Source organism: Thermobia domestica, chromosome 14 (genome assembly GCF_964235325.1).
Source record: "Thermobia domestica chromosome 14, izTheDome1.hap1.1, whole genome shotgun sequence".
In the NCBI taxonomy this organism is placed as follows: Eukaryota; Metazoa; Arthropoda; class Insecta; order Zygentoma; family Lepismatidae; genus Thermobia; species Thermobia domestica.
Window position 1 is genome coordinate 63952243 of NC_137467.1, and position 23694 is coordinate 63975936.

A 23694-nucleotide genomic window follows, 5' to 3' on the forward strand; every position below is an offset into this window, starting at 1 on the left:
ATTTTGTAATACTTTATTTTGTGCTATTTTAACTGCTGGTGATACATCAACCTTTTTCACAAGCAATGTTGCATCTGTAATTAGAACTTTTCCATCAGCATCTTCGTCACCCATTAGACAAAATGTAGGTTTAGCTGGAATTAGTTTAATACGCAATTGTACACCATTCAGTAAAAATTTCTCCTGATTGAAAATATCAGCATGAATATAACCCAATAATTCAAATGACTGACTTAAAGTAGTGAGAAGAAAACATTGTTTAAATCCTACATTAGCATCGGCCACACTGTCCATATGCCCTGCAGTATCTTTAAACCACATTGATGTTTGAAGATGCGTTGTTTTAGCTTCAGCATTATAATCTAGTAGTTTTTCAATATACGATCGATATGGATATGTATGTGAAGAGTAGGAAATAATTTGATTATTTAAATATAATTGCACTTCACTGAACATTGCATTGAGAAAATCATTTACAGGGCCGATTTTCTTATCGGCAGAAGTTAAATTAGAACCATCTGATTTAGTAATTTTACCTTTAACATATAACATTGTGTGCGGTAAGTCAATATAGTCATCCCCATGACCGGGGACTACAAATTCTATTGGTGCATTATCTGCTATTGAAGCCACAGGCTTATATGGAACTATTTTATTACCTATAATACTGGTTTGAGTGGGTAAACCAGCAAATAAATCTAATTCTGATTTCATACACTCACACTGCATTTTCGTTTCTTACTATTAATATTCACACATGGTAAAATTTACAATACCATATTACGTCTACGAAAATGTAATTTTACACATACACTGCCATATTGGAAAGGAAGTGGATTACCTGTACTATCTCTTAAATCAATAATAATTTGATCAAATTGTTTACGTTGCACTGGCACATAATGAGGATTATCAAAAATATGTACATTATTAATACCATGCTCTGTAATATTTGTATTTATAATACGTAACAATGGAGCTACGGTGTCACCCACCATTTGTGGTTCTACAATATCACTGTAAATATACATAAGTGTAGGTAGCGCTTTTTGTAAATCAGGTGGATAACGAGCATGATGAACAACTGCAATATCTTCTTGTTGAATATGATCAAAACCTAGTATTCTGGCTATTTCAGGAGATAGGCGTACTTGTATATGCTTCTCTTGATCTTTTATTACTCTATTAACCTCAATTCGTTTCACTGATGCTTTGACTTTTAATTGTAAATTTAATATATCACTTTTATCATTGAGATAGAATATCATCAACATGAGAATAGTGGCCTCGTAAGATTTGAGTTATTTTCCAGTTTTTTGTATTCATGAGACGATAATAAATATTATTTGTATATTTCGAAACATTCTGAAATGAACTTGTATAATGTACTTCAACAACAGCTGTTTCCCACACTCCCTTTTCCAGTACAATAGGTTGATATAATTTAGTAGTATAACAAGCAAGAGTATTTTGAGGAAAATATTTCATAGAACTAGTGCTAGGAAGTGTGAGAAAAAAACTTGCTCCATATCACTTTGCTCCATAGTCAATCAATCAATCAAAAATATATTTGGATCTTTTTATCCGTTTCACACCACCACCACTAAAATGAACTTTCTTTTTTTTCTTCTTCCAGATCCTTCCAACACCTGATTTAATTTATTTTGAGCTTTATTTTTTAAATTTGTTTTAGCTTCTTGCCATCGATCATGCAAAGAATCTTCAATAGGTCTATTATTATCTAGTACATCTCCTGCTACATTAATTCCTGTACGTATCAATTCTTTACCAACAGTTTTTGCACCTTGTTTTAATAAAGGAAATACAGTACGAAATAAACCTCCTAGAAAACTACCAATGCCATAACCTTCTTGATATGCTGTACCTATATACACGTTATAATCACCTCCTGCTTGATGTGTGTAATAATTAAGGTAGGGCTCATCCATCTTTCTTTCTATATACTTAAAAATATCAATAGATTACAATAGAATATTATTATTATTGCTTATAGGTTTACGGGGTGGAGGACCATCCTCTTCGTCTTCTTCGTCTTCTGTTAGTTTTCTAATATAATCTATTCGTTGAGGATTACCAATGTACTCTAAGGGTATATTGGCTTTTGCTAATAATGTAGCAAAAGGTTTCCAGCCGGCAACTGAAATATTTTTCTTACGACATCTAACAAAATCGGATATCAAATCCACTATATTTGCACCTGGAATAAATTTATTATTAATATTCACATTTCCATTATCGTCCCATTGAATATTTGGATTTTGTTTCAATTTACGTAATAAAGGTCTTGCTTTACGTTTACAAATTTCAGGGAGAGTAGATATTATTTCCTCATCATCATCCTCCTCATCATCATCCTCTTCTCCTTCTTCCTCCGTAGTAGTAGTAGTAGTAGTAGTAGTAGTAGTAGTAGTTGCTGTTGTAACTCCTGCCGGTTTTTGAATAATATTTAAATATTTTTGTAAGACTTCTCTATATCTTGTCCATTTTTCTTCTGCATTTAAACTTTTATTATTTAAAATTTCTTGCATTTCGTCATCAAGATTAGATATCGTTTGATAATGATGTAATTTTTCTGGTGAGATTAAAATAAGTTTTTGTGCGTTTTGCATAATTATTTAATTAAACTAGATAGTATACCTCCTAAAATAGGTGCAAGCAATGCAGTAAGAAAACCACCTTTTTGTATAATTATTCATTTTTTCTTTTGTTTTAATGACGGACCTTTTTTCACCAAATATCTCAGTTCCTTTTTATATTTTTTAGCTTATTTATCTCTGTTTTATTTAATGGAACATTTCCCTGTAATACGTTATAGGAACATTCACAAATAGAGCGAATTAAATCAGGATCTGCATTTTGTAAAATTGCCTTACGCGCTTTCAGTTTTGACTTTGCTAAAAGTTTTAACAAATGTGCATTTTCCTTACTAATCATTTTTTACGGCTATTAAAGCACAAATAGTTGTTAGAATATAAACCATATTACAATTATTTTTTACAGGTACATAAACATATTTAAAAGAATCTGTTGGAAAGATATTTGTTCGAACTCGCTGCTCATCAGGAGTATTTTCTTTTAAATCAAAGAGTAAATAACCATGTGCAATTCGAATTGCATCTTGATATGCTTCTTGAATAAATTTTGTATTACCTGGATACAATTGTCGTGCGAGATAATTAATTTGAGCTTGGTCTCTAGGATTTTTAAAACAAACAATATAATGACAATTTAACGTAATAACCCGCATTCCTTTTTGTTGATGAAAAATATTCTTTGTTAATAATATTACACTTATATTTCTATGATGGCTACCCTTAGTAAAAATATCTACAACCCGATGGTCACACTCACGCATTAAATCATCAATAATGACAAGATGTGGACCTTCGTGTGCTTGAAATTCATTATTTTGAGGTGAACCTTCTTTAAACGTGCAGTCTGAAAGAGTATCATACAACGGCTGCCATTCACCATAACACCATACAATATTTTTAAATAACTAACTATAATGGTCATAAATGTTTTAACAAAATATGATTTTCCACAGCCTGTAGGACCTGCTACCATTCATGTAAAAGGAATTTTCCATTCCATCTCTATTACAGATATATTGCTTTCTTTTCTCCTTTACATAAAAAAAACAGCGTTTGTTGAAGAACGAAAATTTACAGTGTTGCTAGAATTTAAAATACTTGTGACGACATGCTTCACCTATAAATTCTTGACTTTTATTTCTTTTTACAATATAGTATGTTTTAAATCGATCCAAGAATTTTCACTTTTTGGCAGACCTAACCATTTCATTATTTTTCATTCGCAAAACTTTTTCAATTAAATATGTTTTTGGAAATTTCGTTATTTGTAATTCGTATCCGTAAAATCTTCCTTCAATAGGTTTATTATTTGAGTCTACTAAGTGATATGTCGGAGGATTAATGAAGAAAACTTTAGCAATTCGAAACATTTCTGTACTCCAATTGCGTGTAAAACCTCTATCAAAACCAGGACGCTTAAGTTTACTAATTCTTACATATTCACCCATCTTAAATTTACTTTTTCTTTTTATCACAGAAAAAATTTTGCAATAGATGTTTGTCAATAGATGTTTTTCATTTTCTTTTTTAATAGCGTCGATAGGTTTCATTTTAATAGTGGAATCAATAGTATTATTATATTTATGTAGTAATTCCGGAAGAATGCCAATCCATTTATAATTTCCCTGCAGTGTAAATTTTCTCCACATTAAATTACGTAATGATCTATTAAATCTTTCAATAATACTTGCTTTCACATCACTGTACGTAGAATAATGTTTAATGTTATTTTGGTTCATCGCCTTCTGAAACTCTGAATTATAAAATTCTCGACCCCTGTCAGTTTGTAAAAAAATTAGGGCTTTTGTTTGCTTTTCTCAGTACTGTTATAAATGCTTGTGTAATTTCTTTCCCAGTTTTATTTTTCACAGGAATAGCCCAAGCATATTTAGAGAATGTATCTATGACAGTTAATAAATATTTGAAATTTCGATTAATTTTTGCTAGACCTTTCAATTTGCCACTATTCGTTTCAACTATATCAGCTTGCCATAAATCATGAATACCTTTCGTTATAACGGGTATTCGAGGATAGTTTCGTCTTGCACTTTTATGTAATTCTGCAACTATTTGTTCTCGAACTGATTGTGACATATTTTTTAATACTAATATATCCAAAAAAATTATATCATATTTACAATATACAAATCGTATATGTTAAATCTTTATTATGATACCCACAAGGAATAGTATGTATATTACAATTTAAAATTTTTCTCTTCTCATCATACGGATCTAACGCTAATTTTGTTACCTGATTTGTTGTTAAATTATGGTATTTGCTTTTAATTTCAAATTGTGTTTTATGAATCGTTTCGTTTTGAAATAGATATGATTTATAATCGTCAAACGTAATTTGTTCTTTAACTACATTTTTCTTGATCCCTTTACATTTTTCAATTCTTTATTTTCACCAGTTTTTATTGCATAATTTTTTGCTCGTAAACCAACATATTCAATAATGGGAAGTCCACCTAATTCATCTTTCATTTTACCTAAGGCTTTTTTATTTTTCCATGGAATATCATACGGATTAGGTTGAGAAAAAATTGAGGTATCAAAATACTCAATCATGTCTTTTATATCTTTATAAATATTGTCGGTTTTAATATAGTAAATGAAAGAGTCAGTATCCATATAAGTAATGCTAATCTTATCTCCATATCGAGGTTTCATTATATTATAATGGAATTCATACATTGCTAATTTTGATAATTCCAAAACTGTAGCTCCTACATAGATCGTTTTATTTAAAGTTACAGATTTTTTTAACATATGGAATAATGCAAGATTATCTATTAATTTTACCCAATTTTGAAACTGATCTTGTGCTACTAATCTTTTACACTTTTTTCATTGTTAATTAATTTTATATCAATGCGTTTTCGTACATTCTCCATTGTCTTTCCGTATACAGCATTATTTAATAACTTATAGAAATCTTTTTCAAATTCAATTGTAGCATTTGCACGGCGTTGAGTATTTTCTTGTATATAAGATTCAAGCCATTTAGATTGACGAAACCATAATATTTTATGTACTTTTGCCAATATTAAACCTTGTTTTAGATAAAATTGTAATACTCTATAATGCAAGATATAATTCGATTTCGATTTAAGTGTCAATAGTAATTTTAAGTATTTACCATTCGGTGGAACTTCATTAGTGAGAGCACACGGAAAATCAGAATGGTATTCGTGTAAATAATTTGGATACTCTAAGTCCACTTCTAGAAAAAAAACCCACTCACTATCCGTGGGCCAATTGATAATTTTATTTTTGTCTTGCCAATTGTCAATTTTATCCTCCCACCGAAAACCACCATATGGTAAATAGTCAATCATTGATAGTCCGTACAGATTGTTCATGTCAATATAGAGTAAATAAGATTTTTCTTTTTCCGCATCAAAATCATGTACGTAGGGATTATTAGCTTTGGCATACCTTAACACAGCTTGAGTAATACCTCCGCGAATCGATTTTTCTACAAACATATACATATTGATATCTGATAAAAGTTGAAGTTCAATTTTTGTTTTATATAACATGGCTTGCCATGCCAACCCAAGTGCAGTAAAGCAATTAATCGGATCAATGCAAAAAGCATTTAAACATGTCTTTCTAAAATTCTCCAACACATCTGCTGTGAGAAGTACATCACATTTTAAATATATATCGTGGTAGTCCCCTAAATTTTCGCATTTAAACACACGCCAAATCAGTTTTGCATATTGATAATCAGTCTCGGAAATTTGTGTTCCATTCAATTTGCTATTAAATGCCTTTCTTTCAGGAAATACAATTTCATTAAATGTATCTAAATTTGTTATGTAATCATAATAATAAATTCCCTTACGAAGAATTAAAGGGAACTTATCATCAGAAAAATATTGCTTTGTATAGACGAATTGCTCAGGTTTTAATTTTGACACCAAATTTTCGAGACTGTACGGCAGGAATTTAAATAAGTCTACAAAACGTAACTCGATAGGTCTAAAATTAAAATTAAAGTGCTTAGAGAATGTGATGTATTTCTCAGTGCTTTCAGCAATTACCGAAATATTGCCAGGGGTGCAACCTAATTCTTTCACAAATAAATGTGCATCATACCCAGACAAATTATGGAAAAATACAGGGATAAAATTACTTTGACGTTTAATTTGTAAATTGCAATTGTTGCACACCGTGGCAATATACTGACCAGTTAAATGGTTATGATGTTTAACTTTTCTATTGTTACTCGTATATTTAATATCGCAAACAGAGCATTCAGTGGATAGATTAAACTCCTGTAACTGAGAACTATTTAATGGTATTAATGGTTTTTGTTGATCTAATATGTTTATGATTTTTCATAATTCATTCTCCATAGCAGACATAAACTTCATCGATACATTTTCTCCCCGATAAATAACTAAATCTGATTTCATATAGTTGCTACTCCAACATACACTATAACCAAAACTGCATGGTATATGTTGCTGAATTTGTATTGTATGAGATCCACTTTGTTTATTTATAGGTTTTAATAAACTTTCAAAATCTGCAACTATTATCACATCATTCTGTAATAATTTCAAATTTCGAAATTTTAAAACTTCTTGTTTCGGCATGTTAATTTTGGTTGCAGTGTGTTCTTTACATAATTTGTCATGTTCATCTAATTTTGATTTGTTATAAAAAGATACTAAACATCGTCTACAAATAAATGTTTGGTGAATACCTAACTGGTGTCTAACTAAACCATTTAAATTTGTAATTAAACAATAATGAGAGTTTAAATATAATAAATCTATATGTTTAAATACACCTGTATTTTCGCTTATACGTAACGGAAAAATTGTTTCATTATTATAATTAATGCCATATATATATTAATAGAAATTTGTTCCTTAGTAAATACAGAATTATACATATGTTCAAATTTGCTTATGTGTTCTATTTCGACTGGAAATTTTATATTCGTTTTTTTCAAATAAAGATAATAAAGTATTAATATATTTTATGTAATTATTCACACGATGTGGATGTTCTTTTGCGGGATGCAACGCAGCTAGAATACTATACATAAAACATCTATTATCGTTATTTTGAATATTTATAACACATTTCTTTTTGGATAAAATCCATTGAGGCAATTTTACATAAGTTTTCTCTTTATGACTTTTCAATAACGAATTGAGATTTTTATAAGACAATAATGACTGTTGCAATTTTCTTCACAATACAGTAAATCTATACGTTTAAATACAGATGTGTTTTCGCTTATATGTAACGGAAAAATTGTTTCATTTATCATAATCAATGCCATATATATTAATAGAAATTTGTTCCTTAGTAAATACGGAATTATACCTATGTTCAAATTTGCTTATGTGTTCTACTTCGACGGGGAATTTTATATTCGTTTTTTCAAATAACGGTAATAAAGTATTAATATATTGTATGTAATTATTCACACGATGTGGATGTTCTTTTGCGGGATGCAACGCACCTAGAATACTATACATAAAACATCTATTATCGTTATTTTGAATATTTATAACACATTTCTTTTTGGGTAAAATCCATTGAGGTAATTTTATAAATGATGAAGCTGACAGAGGATCATATTTACTGATTTTAATTTCTAAGTGATGGTTTGGTTCAGAACATAAAGACCACCCCAATTTAAAATTGCTCTATTTTCTTGTTCAACTAAAATTTTATTAAATAGTTTTTCAATTTTAGAATTCACATCTGTACTCGGTAAAATAATTTCGTTACCACTATTTACAAAGAATCTACATGTTTCTAAATCTACTGGTTTTACAAAAGTTGTAGCCAAAGAAAAATTTACTTTAAAAGATGTACTAGTTTGTTCTTGTTTTAATATATCTAAACAGCCTTTTCTTTTATTATTTAAAAAACATCCACTATCCTCCTTTAAAACAGTATCACATTTTAAAATGATTTTTTTCAAATTATTATTAAATAGAGTATCAGTTGGTGAATTGATAGTAGTTGATTTAACCTTTTTTGTTGCCATTTTTTAAATAACTCAGTGTTACTATAATAATTCTGAAGTGAGTTTTTATAATATAATATTATTATTATAAAATGTCTCACCTAAAAAGGAAAACAAAACCACACTAATAATATAAACACACACACAAAAAATCTGAACTTTACACTTCAAACACCAAAAAGGAAGTGATTACAAAAAAACATCTCGATCAGTCTTTTATACCTGTGGGAATGCATTGCGCAATATTGCGCAATAGGGATGAGTCACGGTCGGGGATTCCCCTCTTTTTTTAATCCTATCGTTGAATGACAAGTTATACCGCGAGCGATCAACATATACCTTTGTGATTGATTGCATTACGTTCGGGGATTCCTTTTTTTTTTCAATCCTATCGTTGAATGACCGTATTTTCTGTTAAAGAGAAAACTAGCTCAATGTTTTTAAAATCCGGATGAATGACGTAATGAGAATTATCCACATCTGGCGGAAGTTATTATGTAACTGATAATAAACACGGAAGTTCGCATTCCTCTGCAATCTTTAAATAATCTTTGTTATGTTCAAATACAGGTTAGAACAAGTTCACTCCTTAAAAGAATCTTTGCTATAGGGTTAGAATGTATTATCTGTTATGTTCAAGTAGGGGTTGAAAAATGAGAACGAGTACACCCCCCCGTAGTCTTATGTCTGCTATGTGTTGTTGAAAAATAAGCCATAGTCTTTTACTAGTTCTGTTATGTTCGAATAGGGGTTGGAAAAGGGAACGAGTTCAAATAGGGGTGGAAAAATAGACCAACTGCTATGTTACATTAAAATAGGGGTTGGAAAAAGTGATCATAAAAGAGAATGAGTACAACCTTTAAAATGGACTATGTTTAATCTTCGCTATATTTCTGCTATGTTAAAATAGGGGTTGAAAGGTAACGAGTACACCCCTATTCTCTGCTATGTTCATTAGGGGTGGAATACACCCCCGTATTCTTATGTAATCTCTGCTATGTTCAAATAGGGGTTTGATCTGATATGTTATGTAGTCTGATGCTAAGGGGTTGAAAACAAATACACCTCTGCTATGTGTTCGTAGGGATTGGAAAATATGCTCATAAAAGAGAACGAGTTCACCCCTAAAATGGAGGTCGTAAAAGACCGTGGGTTCACGTAAGCCATGCTATGTTCAAATAGGGGTTGGAAAATATACCATACTCTTTTATTAGCTGTGCTGTGTGTTCGTAATCGAGTCCACCCCTATTCTCTGCTATGTTCGTTATGTTCACCCCTGCTATGTTTCGTAGTCTCTGTCTGATGCGCTATGTAGTCTGATGCTAAAGGGTTGAAAAATGTGCTCATAAAAGGGAACGAGTCTTATGTGTTATCTGCTCTGCTGTGTGATGTTCGTAGGGGTTGAAAAATATGCTCATAAAAGGGAACGAGTTCACCCCCTAAAAGGTGGTCATAAAAGAGAACGAGTACACCCCCTAAAAAGTGCTCATAAAAGGGAATAAATTCACCCCTAAAATGTAGGTCGTAAAAGACCGTGGGGTCACGGTGTACGGTGCTCAATTTCTCAGGGGCTTGTGAGTTGGCCTCATATGGCCTCAGCTGGCCTCATATCGATCCATTTTCCACTACTGACAAAAACAATGAGAACTATATCAATAACGTATGCAAATTTATTAAGTAATACATTTAAAATAAATTGTAAGGAATTCATGTGTAGAATATCTTGTAGGAATATAAAACGGAAGCGAAGTCGTTTTATTTTAAGCAATTTATAGGGAATAACTATTTGTGAATCTTTTCTTAACTTTTTATTAATAACTTTATGTCTTTTTGTTTATTCTTAGAACGTGAAATAGTCGAAGGGAAATATTCTGAGTACTACGAATTTCGTGGAACAGTATCTTTCAAATTTCGACTAAAAATGCCTCATGGTGGATTCATTATGTTTGCGCTTGTAGAAGGTGGTGAGAAAATGACTCTTCTTACGCTGTTACAACCTGGTAAGACATGGGATGCTAAGCTCTATCTGTTGAGACTGACTTACAATGACTATAAAGATGACTACTCGTACGACTCTGATAAAATAAATTCAAGCTCATATTTAACAAGATGTACCGACAACGCGAGTATAGACCACTATAAAATTTTTTATTGGACCCAATTCTCACCAGGTGTTTATCCGTACTATAAACGCTGTGGTTCTGCAATTACTACGAAGGATGTAAGTATTGAGTTTTTTAAAATACTTTTGATTCTAAATTAAAACATATACTCCAAAACGCTTTTAAAGTGTCAAATTAACATGTTGTCAGAAAGTAAGTGATTCTTAGTAATGCCATAAAACATTTAATATCAAATTATAAAGTAATGATATAGTAATATTATTATTATTATTTATAATAATAATAATAATAATTGGTATTCTAACATTATTGGTAGGTCACCTGCTGGGACTGAAAAGCTTCCTTAGTAAACGATCTTCAGATAGCATATTCGTCTTCATATACAATTTTCTTGTTTTGGTAGCGTAGGACAATTTATTGTAGTTTCTTTTGCTTCTCTCTTTTCAACAATCATACCATCTACAACACCCCTCATGGTGCAATGTATTGTTAGTCAATGTTCCAACTAGTTTCTTTTTATCCTTTATATAATAACTAAAATTCTCCTTTTCTCCCAGAACATCTCATTCACATACATTTTCCACTCGACCCAGCTAAGTGTGTCCACTCAACTGCACAACCACATTTCGAAAGCTTCCAGTCGTTTCCCATCTTTTTTTCTTAATATTCTTGTGTCTTCTCCGTAGAATACAATCACTCAAACAAATTATGAGTTGTTTTGTTAAGTCTTTATTCAAAATCTCAGAGCATAGGCTATTTTTCCTCGTAAAATATTTTTTTGCAATTTCTATTCTAACGTTTATTTAACCTTCGTAATTCATATCATCACTAATAATACTACCGAGAACAGAACTAGATACCTATTCTACTTTCCTTATGTGTATTTGACACCGACCGTTTCATTTCAATCACCATATTTTTCTTCTTCCTAGCATTTATTTTCATCTAACATTTTTCATAGTCATTCTTTGACTTTTCAAACCTCATTTTTATTTTCTTTACAGATTTCGCAACCAGCACCATCTTTTCTGGATTCCGAATACAGAACATTTTGCTGCTCCTAAAATCCCATCTTCATAATGTCGATTCTTATTCACTATCTCTTGTAGTTAGATAATGTAGGCGAGAGACAGCGTGAATATGAATTTCCCTTCCAAAGGGAAACTCCTCTCTCATTTTTTCCAATATTTTATCAATTATTTGTTGATTCATGCTCATGTTTTTTTATGAATCTATACCCACACAGTTATCATCTAATTTACCATCTAATTTTTTTTATGCAGGTCCCCTTACCTAAATGTTTTGACAACCCTGTATAACGTTTATACGTACTTACTTAAGCGTAAAATAATTAATTATTCATGTTTTAAATATAAATCTTCGTTTAAATTAAATAGTGAAATTTTAAGGCATTTCTAAATTTTTTGATTTCTCTATATGTTCTTTCCATATACGGACAGCTCACTGACGAAACCACGATCTATGCTTTTGTTCTTGAGTTAAAACATATTTCATTAATTATATGCGAATTTCCCAAGTTATTTGTCAATGCCGTGTCAAAAAGAATATCCACGTTAACCTTCAGCCCGATGAGATACCAATATTTTGGCAAAAAAAATATTAATTCAGTTAAACTATTTATTATTCGATTTCCTTCGCTCAGCGAAAGAATCTAGCAGTTTATTGGTAATTTGTCTTGACTCAGTAGTTTGGCGCCATAAAAATAGTGCCCTTCTCAATACAGTTTGAAGGACAAAGGTCGTGCATATTCACGCTGTCCGAAATTTATGGAAATGTGATAGGCTGCAGCAAAACCAGGTAAATTTGTGTCAAAATAAATATGATTAAACACTTAGTAGCAACATAGAACTGCAATTTCACGAATAATAGCAATCTTTACGCAGAAACAAAGAAAATTTAAAATTCTCAACGATTGACAGGAACCGCCATGATAGTTGTAGATATAGGAATGGGAATTGCATCGAAGCAGTGTCTTTTTTAACAAGTGTTCAGTGAAATTAATTTTGGAGATTTTTTTGCCTCGAGTAATTCTCCCTCCCATTGAACTATTTTTTCGGTTTGTTACGCAGCTGGCTCAATTACTTTAGTGAATTGGGTGTAGAGCTAGGTAGTGTTGTAAACAGAAAAGAAAACCGTTCGTATTTTTTCAGAAATGTACGTTTTTTTTAGAAAAAATACATTGCCTCTCGTTTTTTTCTAAATTTCGTTTTTTTTTCAAATAGTCGTTTGTAATGCATCTTACGTCTATTTAAGTATGAAAAATTTTTATGTAGGTGTAATCACCGTAAAATGCAACATAAATTAAACGCTAAATACTGATACGATACAAATATTTTACAATTTACATGAATACCATACCTGCTAGCAATTCGGGTTTCAGCAGTTTTCATCAATATCAACTAAGAAATAAAAGTAGAAATGAAATTTTGTTTTTTCGTGAAAGCAGGCCTTTAATAAATACGAAAATAATGTCACGAACAGAATAAAATTCAAATAACTTGTCTAAAGGTAAAAACTAATACTAATTTGCGTACTAGTATTTTTCTAAATCTCATATATAAAAATTGTCGACTAGATATATATGATATGCAGAGCCGGCTCTACCATATATGCAACACGTGCATTTGCGTGGAGCGGCAAGTTTGGAGGGTACGGCAAAATCTGTCGTAAGTATATTATTTAAATTAAATATTTCTTGTTGGAAACAGACTTCACGATGATGGTAGTTACATTTACTAAGCTGACCTTTTTGAAAACTACATTCATAAATTATGTTTAGGTTGCATGAGTTTAAGATCACATGGACAATGCTAAAGCGAATGGTCGAATAAATCCAAGCATAAATTGCTTGATTGTTGTCAAATGCAAAAGTTCAATTCTCGAATAGTAGCGAATATCTGTTTTATTTAGTAAGTTATCGCAGTTTTGATTTGACAACTAGTCATGTTTTTATCAGAAACAAGTTCCTTATCATTGAAGATAGAAACAATTTTTTTTAATGTTAACACAGGTAGAAGAAAAATCAAAAAATAAAGATGAAAGAGTTAGTTGCACTGGAATTGTAAACTGATACATTGAGACTGAAGCTCGATATTGAATTCTATAAAAGGGATTACCATCTTTCCTCTGCAGGTGTGTTTGCGTTATCTTTCACTAACATAATAGATTGATATTTAAAGAAAAAACAGACACAACGGGATTTAGTAGTATTTAAGCCTTTCTGAGTGCAACTGCACTTACCCTCCCCTTCGTTGTTCATGCTGGAGTACCATACTTAAAATCATAACTTTTAAGATTTGTTCTTTCTGGAGAAAGGGGTAGGTGGCAAATTATGCCATTGCACAGGGCAACAAATTGCCTAGGGCCGGCTCTGATGATATGTATATACAAAACATGAATATAGGATGACGCAATTTGAAGTAGTGCAGGGTGCTTCAAAATTAATATTAGTGTTTTGAAACTTTGTAGTATCTATTACAATTAACTTACAATTATAAATATTATATCAAATGGAAGAGCAACTCAAACAGTTTTGTACGCACGCATGCACATGCATTGTTTATTCTGTCTGCCGTTAGAAAGAGCAAGTAGCAAAGATGGAGACTGGAGAGCAGAAAGCTTTTTGTGTTTTAATAAAGATTGAATCTGTAGTTACAGTGCAACCATCTGTGTGAAGAATATTAAGGATACGCTTGCAACTATGTCCTTATCGTTTGCAGTTGTTACAGGTCTAAAGTCTACAGATTACGGTTTACGTGCCAATTTCGCAAGTGAAATATTGCTGTATAACAATGAAGATTTTCTGGATCGTGTCGTCTTAAGTGATAAATCGACATTTCACCTAAGAGCTAATGTGAACACTCATAATGTTTTTACCTGGAGGTCAGCAGATCCTCAGCAGATGGTACAGTTGAAACGAGACTCCTCTAAATTGATTGTGTTTTGTGCCATATGGCGGAAAGTTTATGGGCCTTTCTCGCCTATCGACTAGATGTGTGTCTTGTGACGAATGAATCTCACATCGAACACTTGTAGCAAAGACTGTTTGAGGTGCTATTTTACTTGATGCATTGCATATAATTGTACGTAAAATGTAATAAGTGCTACGAAAACTTAAAACCCCGATATTCATTTTGAAACACCCTGCATTTCTCACCAACAGTGTTCCAACTAAGATGTAAAAAGGAGAGAAAATTTTCCTTATAAAGTTATTGGTTACAACAACGATATTATTATTAGTCGAGATTATAACTACAACAAGAACACGTTTTAGTAGTCAAAAAATGTAATCAAATGTACACTCGGTGGCCCAGTTGGCCAAAGTGGCACACACGGGTGTGCCACTTTTTTAATCCGCTCCTGCTGGACACTAATTAAGATATCGGGATATTATTCATGCCAAATATGGTTGGACCATAGTTTACCATATTAATTTCTTTTTCTTCTGGTGTCGAATTTCCTTCTCAAATTTCTCCCCAGTCAAAAATTCGAGAATTTTCTAATTTCGAATTTCCTTTATTTCTTTTTTTTTCTGTAGCTCTCTTTGTTGTAGAAAAACCTTAAGACTTACCCGGTAGATACCTCGGATGCATACCTAACTGTTGACATCAATTGGACTGGCCTGCGCGCAGTGCTGCCAGTTAGAGCAATTAAAGTTTCCCTAAATTTGGGCAAAAAATTCGAAATTTTTGTTTATAAATCCGTGCCTATATGTCCGAGTGCAAGTCAACGTACGCCAATCGAACATTTGTCCTTAGTTACCAAACGCAAGTACAGATCGTTACAATGGGATAATTAGGGGCCGCACGAAAAATTCGTATTTAGGTTCTAATTCTTGATTTTTCTAGTTTTCCCCTACTTTTCTCTTTACCGTAATATATTTTTGGTAATTAGAAGCTTTGTTCCTTAAATATCGCCATAATACTTGTATGATATATTAGTGGTGTGCCCATGTTTAATTTAAGATAGTTTGCGTCTGTCTGGCAGCATGTTGCCAGCTATAGAAAAATTTTAATTCCAGATTTTAGGGGGAAATTTTCGGAAAATTATGTGTTTTGTCTCTATTATTTCCCTCTTGTTGGCTATATCGGAACAAACGTACCAGTATCTGAAAGTATCGTCTTTGCCCTACACAACGCACTATAGAAAGTTTCAATAGGATAATTAGGGGAAGTACAGTTGAGGTTTACAGTAGACTTTGTTCTCTAATTGGAAAGATAACTTGTGATTTTTTAAGGTAAATTGAGAGATTTTTATTGACATGCTTACTTTATTAGATATCGTCACAATACTTATAGGATATATTAGAGGGATACCAAAGTTTATTTTAAGATAGTTTGTGTGTGTGTGTGTGTGTGATACCAGTGTTGCCAGCTACAGAAAATTTTAATTCTGGATTTCAGGGTCAAATTTTGGAAAAAAATACCTTTTTTTCTATTATTTCCCTCTTTTTGGCTACATTCGAACTAACGTACCAGTGTCTAAAAAGCTTCGTCCTTAGTCTACACAGAGCACCATAAAAATTTCACTAGAATAATTAGGGGAAGTACAATTGAGGTTTATAATATACTATGTTCTGGAAATGGTAAGAAAATGGTAAATTTCTGAGGTAGAATGAGATATTTTTTAAAACTTTTATGCTTACTTTGTTAGATATTGCCATGATACTTGTGGGATATATTCTTAGAGTACTAAGGCTTATTTTCAGATAGTTTTTGTCTGTCTGATGTCAGTGTTTCTAGCCAAAACAATTAATTCCGATTTTAGGTGAAAAATTCGGAAAATTTCTCTTTTCCCCTCTATTATTACCCTTTTGCTAGCTACATTGAAACAAACGTACCACTATCTGAAAGTTTCTTCTTTGCCCTACAGAACGCACCATAAAAAGTTTCAATCGGATAATTATAGAAGCTGTATCTCCGACATATCTGTTGATTTTTGCTTCTGAGGCGTAAAAAGTGTCAAAATTTCATGAGTATGATGACAGAGAATTTTTTCTTTCCCTCTTTGAATGGAAGCCAGCGAGTTCAGAATTTCACTGTACCTTGTGAACATACCAAAGAAATTTTTTAAGTGACTTGAACCCATATAGCAGCAGTGGTGCTAGATGCAAAAAAATTTGAAATTCGGTTAGGGATTTTTTTAAATTTTCACCCTTACATTTCCCTCAATAATTTCCCACCAGTTGGCAACACAGCAATGCAACTTACACCAAAACATAGCCACTTCCATTTTCTAAAAAGCAAGGCTTTAACTATATCAATCGAATGAATGGTTTTTGAGCAATAAGTCACTAACTGAAAATGTAGGAAAATGCCAAAAATGACCTGGGTCCGAAAGGAATAATCACATAATTTTGCTCGTAGTATAGGTACAAAGAAACAAACGATTTGTAAGTTACGAAGGCTTCGACTCAAGTTCTGTTGACTATTTCAATAATCTGCAACATAAATCAATAAATAATAGTTGCTAGAAAAAAAACAGACATTTGAAAAAAAACATGAAAAAGAACGATGCTTTTTATTGAAAAAAAACTTCACAGAAAAAAACCGTTTTTTTTACAACACTAGAGGTAGGCTAATGGCGGCATTTAACATGTTTATTTGTGCGGGCATGCTTTTCAATATGCATGTGTAAATCTTGTTTGCGAGCTCCTGCTCAATAACAATGGGTTAGTAAAGTTATTTATTTTTTAGGGTCACTTTCCCTCACAAAGAGCCCAGATATTTCAGCATAAATCTCCTTTTAAAGATGTGAAGTTAAAGTACAAAATTTTGATAATTTATTTCTTCAACCACAACAGCCCAAAGCAGTGAAAATGATTACTTAAATTTTCAATAGTTAGTTAATTCAGAATATGTAGGTTCCGCTTAATTCTAATATATGTATTTAGTAGTGAGTGCAAATGTTGTATGCGGTTGGGTTGACTTATTTATAAGTGATGACATATTTATTTTTTTTATTATTGTATAAAAACTATTCATCTCTGGATACAAATGACGTATTACTTCACGTCTAATATATTTAGTGCATTACATATTAAGTGCATATTCTTGCGTCTATTTTGTATCACAATTCTCGGTCTTTAACCTAAAATTAGCTTAGTCTATTTCGTTATGTGAGAGGATAGTTTTCTTCTAACGAACCTAGATCGACGGTAACGACGGATGTTCGCATTCGTATTTCATATGTTGTTTATTGGGAAACCATACTTAATATAGAAATCGATTTTAAAATGTTGATATTTAATTAAGTAACAAGTCTCATTAAAATTGTTCAGTTGAGCTCCGTGTATGGTAATTAAATATATTATATCAGTTAACAATGTTATAACTTAGTAGCGTTAAAAGTAATATTACGTTTAATAAACGTAATATTACGTATCTACTTAATATTTTAAACTTTCCTATGCAAGTGAGTAGTAAACAATGAATTCAATAATTACGACATAGCAATATTTGACTTGTGTATGTCTAGGAATGTTATTTCATATCGATCAGAGCTAAGGAGTATTGAATCTTTCGTTTCACCAGTCAGAGTTTAGCAAATAATTTATTAAAGAGTAAGATTTACCAATCATCGTGTTCTATAGAGGACTAATAATTATGAAATCTAAGAAACTTAGTTTCAGTAAACATTACTGAGATTTAGTGGTTATTATAAATACACTCATACTTGGGCTTGATTATTGTTAATTATATCTAATTTTAATTGAACAGTTGACTGATTTTCCCCTTACCATATATATCGCATCGTAAGGAGGGCACCGTATAATAATTTAGTATAGCCTTTTGTATTTTTGGCCACATAGTTAGGTACATTTGTATATATATATATATAATTCATTTATTCGGTACTAATCTCGTACCAAGGCGCAGCCTCACTTTTTCTTCTTATTTCTCTTTTTAATTATAGAAGCAGCTCAAAGTAATGGCGCTCCGGAGTCACATCTATGTGGTTGGCCGTGACTAGCAAGATTTTGGCCTGTAATCAGTATTTTTTATTTAATTTCTTTCATTTTCGGCTACTCCATTTTTATAATATTTTCCCTTTTTTCTCTTTTTTCCAACTATTCTCTTCGTCCTAAACTAAGTTCTTTCTTTGTTCTCTGCCGTTGTGGCGTAGGACATAATTTTTGTTGTGGAAATGTCAAAATTAAGGCAGCCCAACCACCATTTCAGCATCGACTGGCCGTAACTTTTTCGGATTAAGTCGCATAGAGTGAATGGTGAGAATTTCATAAACATTTCTTTTTTCATTAGTTTCTTATTTAGGGAACAGACTTGTATCTTTCTGGCGGAAGGACCCCTTGGGGCCTTATTTGACACACAAATGTTTCGGCCTTTGGAGATGCACTTTTTGCTATAAAATTGACCCTTGTAACTTTTTGATATGATCGAATACCATTTTCGTGCCATCTTTCCTCAGTTTATCTTGTCTTACTACGCCTATCGTCTGTCTCTTTCACTCTCTTTTTGAACTCTTAGTTCTAAGAAATATTTTTTTGCTATTACCTTTCCCTCCCCTTTTTGATGTCTTAAATTTAGCTACTCTGTAAAGTTAAGTATTCAGTGACGAAATATTCATTTCTTTTATTATTAGTTTTAATGGTTATCCATGTAGATGTTTATTCACAAAGCTATCGATATAATTATTAATTTATGATATTTATTTTCTACACTTACGATATATTCTTAATCAAGAGCCAATTTATTTCGATCGTGAGGGGAAAGCTTTAAAATCACTTTCCACAGTGATCATGAAGGGTGAATTCTCGTGGTTGAGACACATTTATATTGTATCTAGGAGACATTTGTTTCATAGCCAGTGGTTCTTACTCTCTCGATCGGCAGCATTGGCTATCGTATAATCCGGATTGATGGGTTTCGTGCTCCTTTTCTTTTTTGGCCAATAATTCTGACAAATACAAGATTACGGTTTCTCTTGTAAGTTTCAGTATTTCGTTATCTGAGTCCCACTAATAAAATCATAAACACCTTTAATTCAACAATTTATCCCAGAAGTGATTACTTTAATGTTGTCAATTATGGACCTAAAATATTCAATAGTAATATATATTATTATATGATATTTTGAAGATATTGATTTCGAAAACTTAAATGTATTATTTTAATTTTGTTGTTCTCTTCTTAAAGTTTTGAGTAATATTTTTTTTATTTTTTAAAAAATTATTTTCTGTACGTCCGTTGATGTGCTACCAACGTTATTTAGTAAATATAAATAATTTAGAGTACGCACTCTATTGATCTAACGGGGTTGTTTCTGGTAGGGAGTCATATTGTTAATTTTTTAGTAATGATGTTAAAATTGTGTAAACTGGGCACGCGTTACCAAGGCAATCGTATATAAGGGAAGTTCCCAAAGAGAACGCACTTAGTCTTTGAACATGTAAAGAAGAAAAGGGAAATCACCCAGAGTGTTAATTTTTAATACAATTTTTTATTCAGTCCTTAAGATCAAAATTGGAAGCAAATATAAATGCAGTGACGCAATAGTTACAACAATAGATACATTGTTATAAAACAATGCCTTTGCGCACTCTTGAAGGACTATGCCTTTAAGAGTACGCAGTATGTCCTCCAAGAGCACGCATCTGTTATATGAGAATAATACTATTACAAGACAGCAAATGAAAACGACATTACACAATTCAAAGAAAATTATGACAGATACTCGAAAAGAGATACACAGTTTTATTAGTTTTGCAAAAATTGATATAAATTAATACAAATATAAGTATAACATCAAAAATATACAAATTCTTGATAATGAGGGAAACCAAGAGAACGCTACAATCAACCTAGGCATAGAAAGTGAAATTTTAAAATAAAATTGAAAACTGCCGAATTATACCAAACTAGACAGAAACTAAACAGAAATTTATATGCGGAAAGAAAACAAATAGAAACATTATAACAAAATTTTCATCTAAAACCTGTTTTTTTGTGATCATTAACAGCTATCACACTTAAAAACATCGAGACCCTCATAATTTGAACAGGCCTCGTGCCACCACTTCTTACAGGCATGACACTGCTCCCAATCCTCGGTGATTGGTTCCATGTACTGCTCATCACATCCAGGGCAGAAGTATTTCTCCTTGGATGAAGATCTTGGTTGGTCTGCAGAAACATACATCTTCTTCCTTCAGTCTTGGCATCAACTTGATCCTTAGGCTTATTCAAGCTGCTTCTCTAGATGCTATAAGATTATTTTTGAATGGTGACGATGTCATAATCTCAGACTTCTTCCCTGCCCTTTTTTTCTTCTGTACACCTAAGTGTTTAGGTAGGCGCAGACATGCTGACGGATGAACTGCTGCTGGTTTATCTGGAACATCTGATGTTCTTGCACCATTCTCTTCGCTGTCACCAGAAGACAGTTGTTCATTGGTCATCGATTGGACATCCGAAGGTTGGAAGTCTACATCGCTGAAGACGTCAGGATTAAAGGGGTGGATTCCTGTAGCCTGTCACGAACTCCTAGCTTTCTCAAGTGTTGCAATCCTTTCGTATGCAATGCGGAAGATGTCGGAAATGTCCGTTTGTGTTATTCCTCGTCCCGGGTGGTTGATCATTTATTTGTCACACTCACTTGCATAGGCAGTCTTCAGAGGTCCAAAGAATCCCTTGTCAAGGGGCTGTAGCATGTGGCTTGAATGTGGAGAAAGAGAAAGTAAGATAATGTAATTATCCTTACAATACAGCACTGCTTCCAATGTGCAGTGTGTGGTGCGGTTATCAAGAATGAGCAACACTTCATCATTCTGACTGGGCTTCACGAAGTACCAGAAATGTTTTAACAAATCCAAAAACAGTTCGCTGGTTATGTATCCAGAATCTGAGACCAGTGGTAAAGTTTCTGCAGGCGCTTCTTCATACAGCTCAATTTTCATTCTCTTTCTGGGAAATATGATGGCTGGAGGCACGTAAACTCCAGTCGGAGACATGCAACAAATAACAGTAATCGTCTGACCCCTCTCACCAGACACAACTTTACCCACATGCCTTTTACCGATCGGCGAAAGTACTTTCTGAATTTTGTTTGGGAAAGTTGAAATGCCACTTTCATCCATATTAATCATTCTATGAGATGGAAATTGTTTGTCTTGTAATACTGTCTGCAAGTGGCTGAATAATATCGTGCATTGAGTTTTGTTGAAGCCAATTGCTCTTCCAAGGCTGCATTTCTCCGGTGAGCGCAATGTTAAGTTATTCCTTTTGCAAAATGCATATATCCAATTCTTTCCGGTTTTCTTCTTCTCTCTGTTGAAGTTGTGTTGATCTGATTTCTCTCTGCATAGTCGAACGCAACGTTCATCATTTGCTGGCGTGTGATACCGTAAAACATGGAGTTCAGGTCCCTTGCGTATTGAGCCAATTCCTGTTCTTGGAGAGGGTTAAATGTTGACTTCATCCGTCCCAGAGACGTTGGAACAGTACCCTGGAAAAGTTTATTAAAAAAAGAATAAAACAGGACCTATAACTAAACAAAATCCAATTTAAAAACTCACTGCAATATGTTAGTAAATTTAATTATGAGACACTTTTCCAAGGTTAATTCTCATGCAGTAGGTTCCAATTTGTCACAGTCGTCAACTAATTCTGAAAATAATCATACTCGCTTTTCTGAAATTTTGTCCTACTTCATTCACTTCAGGAATAGCGTAACAAAACATTGCTATAGTATAAATCAGGTGATTCACATTAATATTGCTTTAGTAAGCCATGTAAATCACCAGCGCTTCACATCATACCTTAGCCCTTTTAGTTTCTAAGCCTATTCATCTTGCCTCAGAAAGTAAGTCCGCAGTGTTGAGTTCCGGTTTCAGGCAGGCCTATTGTATTTGCTATTATGATTTGCATTTTGAAGTATTACTGAGTGCTACAAGGAAACACTTTAGGGTTAAAAGTAGAACAAGCTAAAATTTTATTCTTTCATTCAACGTTCTAGAATTTTTCCTCTTCACATTTGTTTACTAGCTTAAACCTTATTCTCTTGTGAATAATTGTAAATACAATGTTCAGCACTCAGAGATAAATAGGCGTAAGCTTAAGATATCGTGGTGTCTAGACAGGCGATTTTTACCCAATTCTGAAAACGTTTGTGAAAATAAATGTAATTTCTCTTAAGACTAGCAATTACACATTTGACCCATTTCTGTACTAAAATTCACAAAATAACCACATCCAGGAGCATATCCATTACAGCGTGGGGTAGGTGTTATGCAGAAATTTTATTTTACTAAGCTACTAGCTTAGTAGGCCTACACTGGTAATTGCCTACATGATTTTAAAACCTGGCATACTTTCTAAAAATATTTTGTTTTAGGTTTGTATAGCTTAATACACAATTTACACCCCAGCAAAAATTCCTTTGTGCGCCCCTGATTGTACTCATTAAAACAAAACAAAAACAACTGTCGGTTTTAGTCGTTTCCGAAGAGTGGATTCGTTGATGCCAAGAGAAGCAGCGATACCTCTTTTACTGTCTCCACCTTCCAATCGTCTCCTACATTCATCCATCACGTCCTCCGTAAACACAAGGGTCCGGTTCGATTTTCTTTTGTAGTACGGCATTCTTCATTCTAGAATAAAAAAGGAAATAATGACCTTCTGTTCGAACTGATTGACAGACAACAATTTCAAGACAGCGAAAATTTGCACGTATTATTTCTATACAAGTTAGTGTTAATTTGCTTCTATTTCGTTGTAGATGAAAGGTAATTATACGGTTTATAGTTGTAGGGTTTCTAATGCAGCTGAAGCAAGATTAAAAAAAAAACGCTGTATAGATGATGTCAGAATTGGGAAAGAATCTCACAAGGTGTTCCACTCTGATAGACAAATTCAATTGTCAACATAGTCCTCCAAGAGTGCGCGCGTACTCTTGAAGGAAAGAAAATGCG

At 32.6% G+C, this 23694-nt stretch overlaps 1 protein-coding gene across 4 annotated transcripts in view; it reads left to right on the plus strand.

Moving 5' to 3' along the window:
• Positions 1-23694, plus strand: part of LOC145669707 (uncharacterized) — a 925722-nt gene that overhangs the window by 298355 nt on the left and 603673 nt on the right. For all 4 annotated transcript variants that reach the window (XM_081738014.1, XM_081738011.1, XM_081738010.1 and 1 more), the window contains one exon: positions 10467-10843. In XM_081738014.1, coding sequence (XP_081594140.1) covers positions 10467-10843 — 377 coding nt within the window. The remainder of the gene's footprint in view (positions 1-10466; positions 10844-23694) is intronic.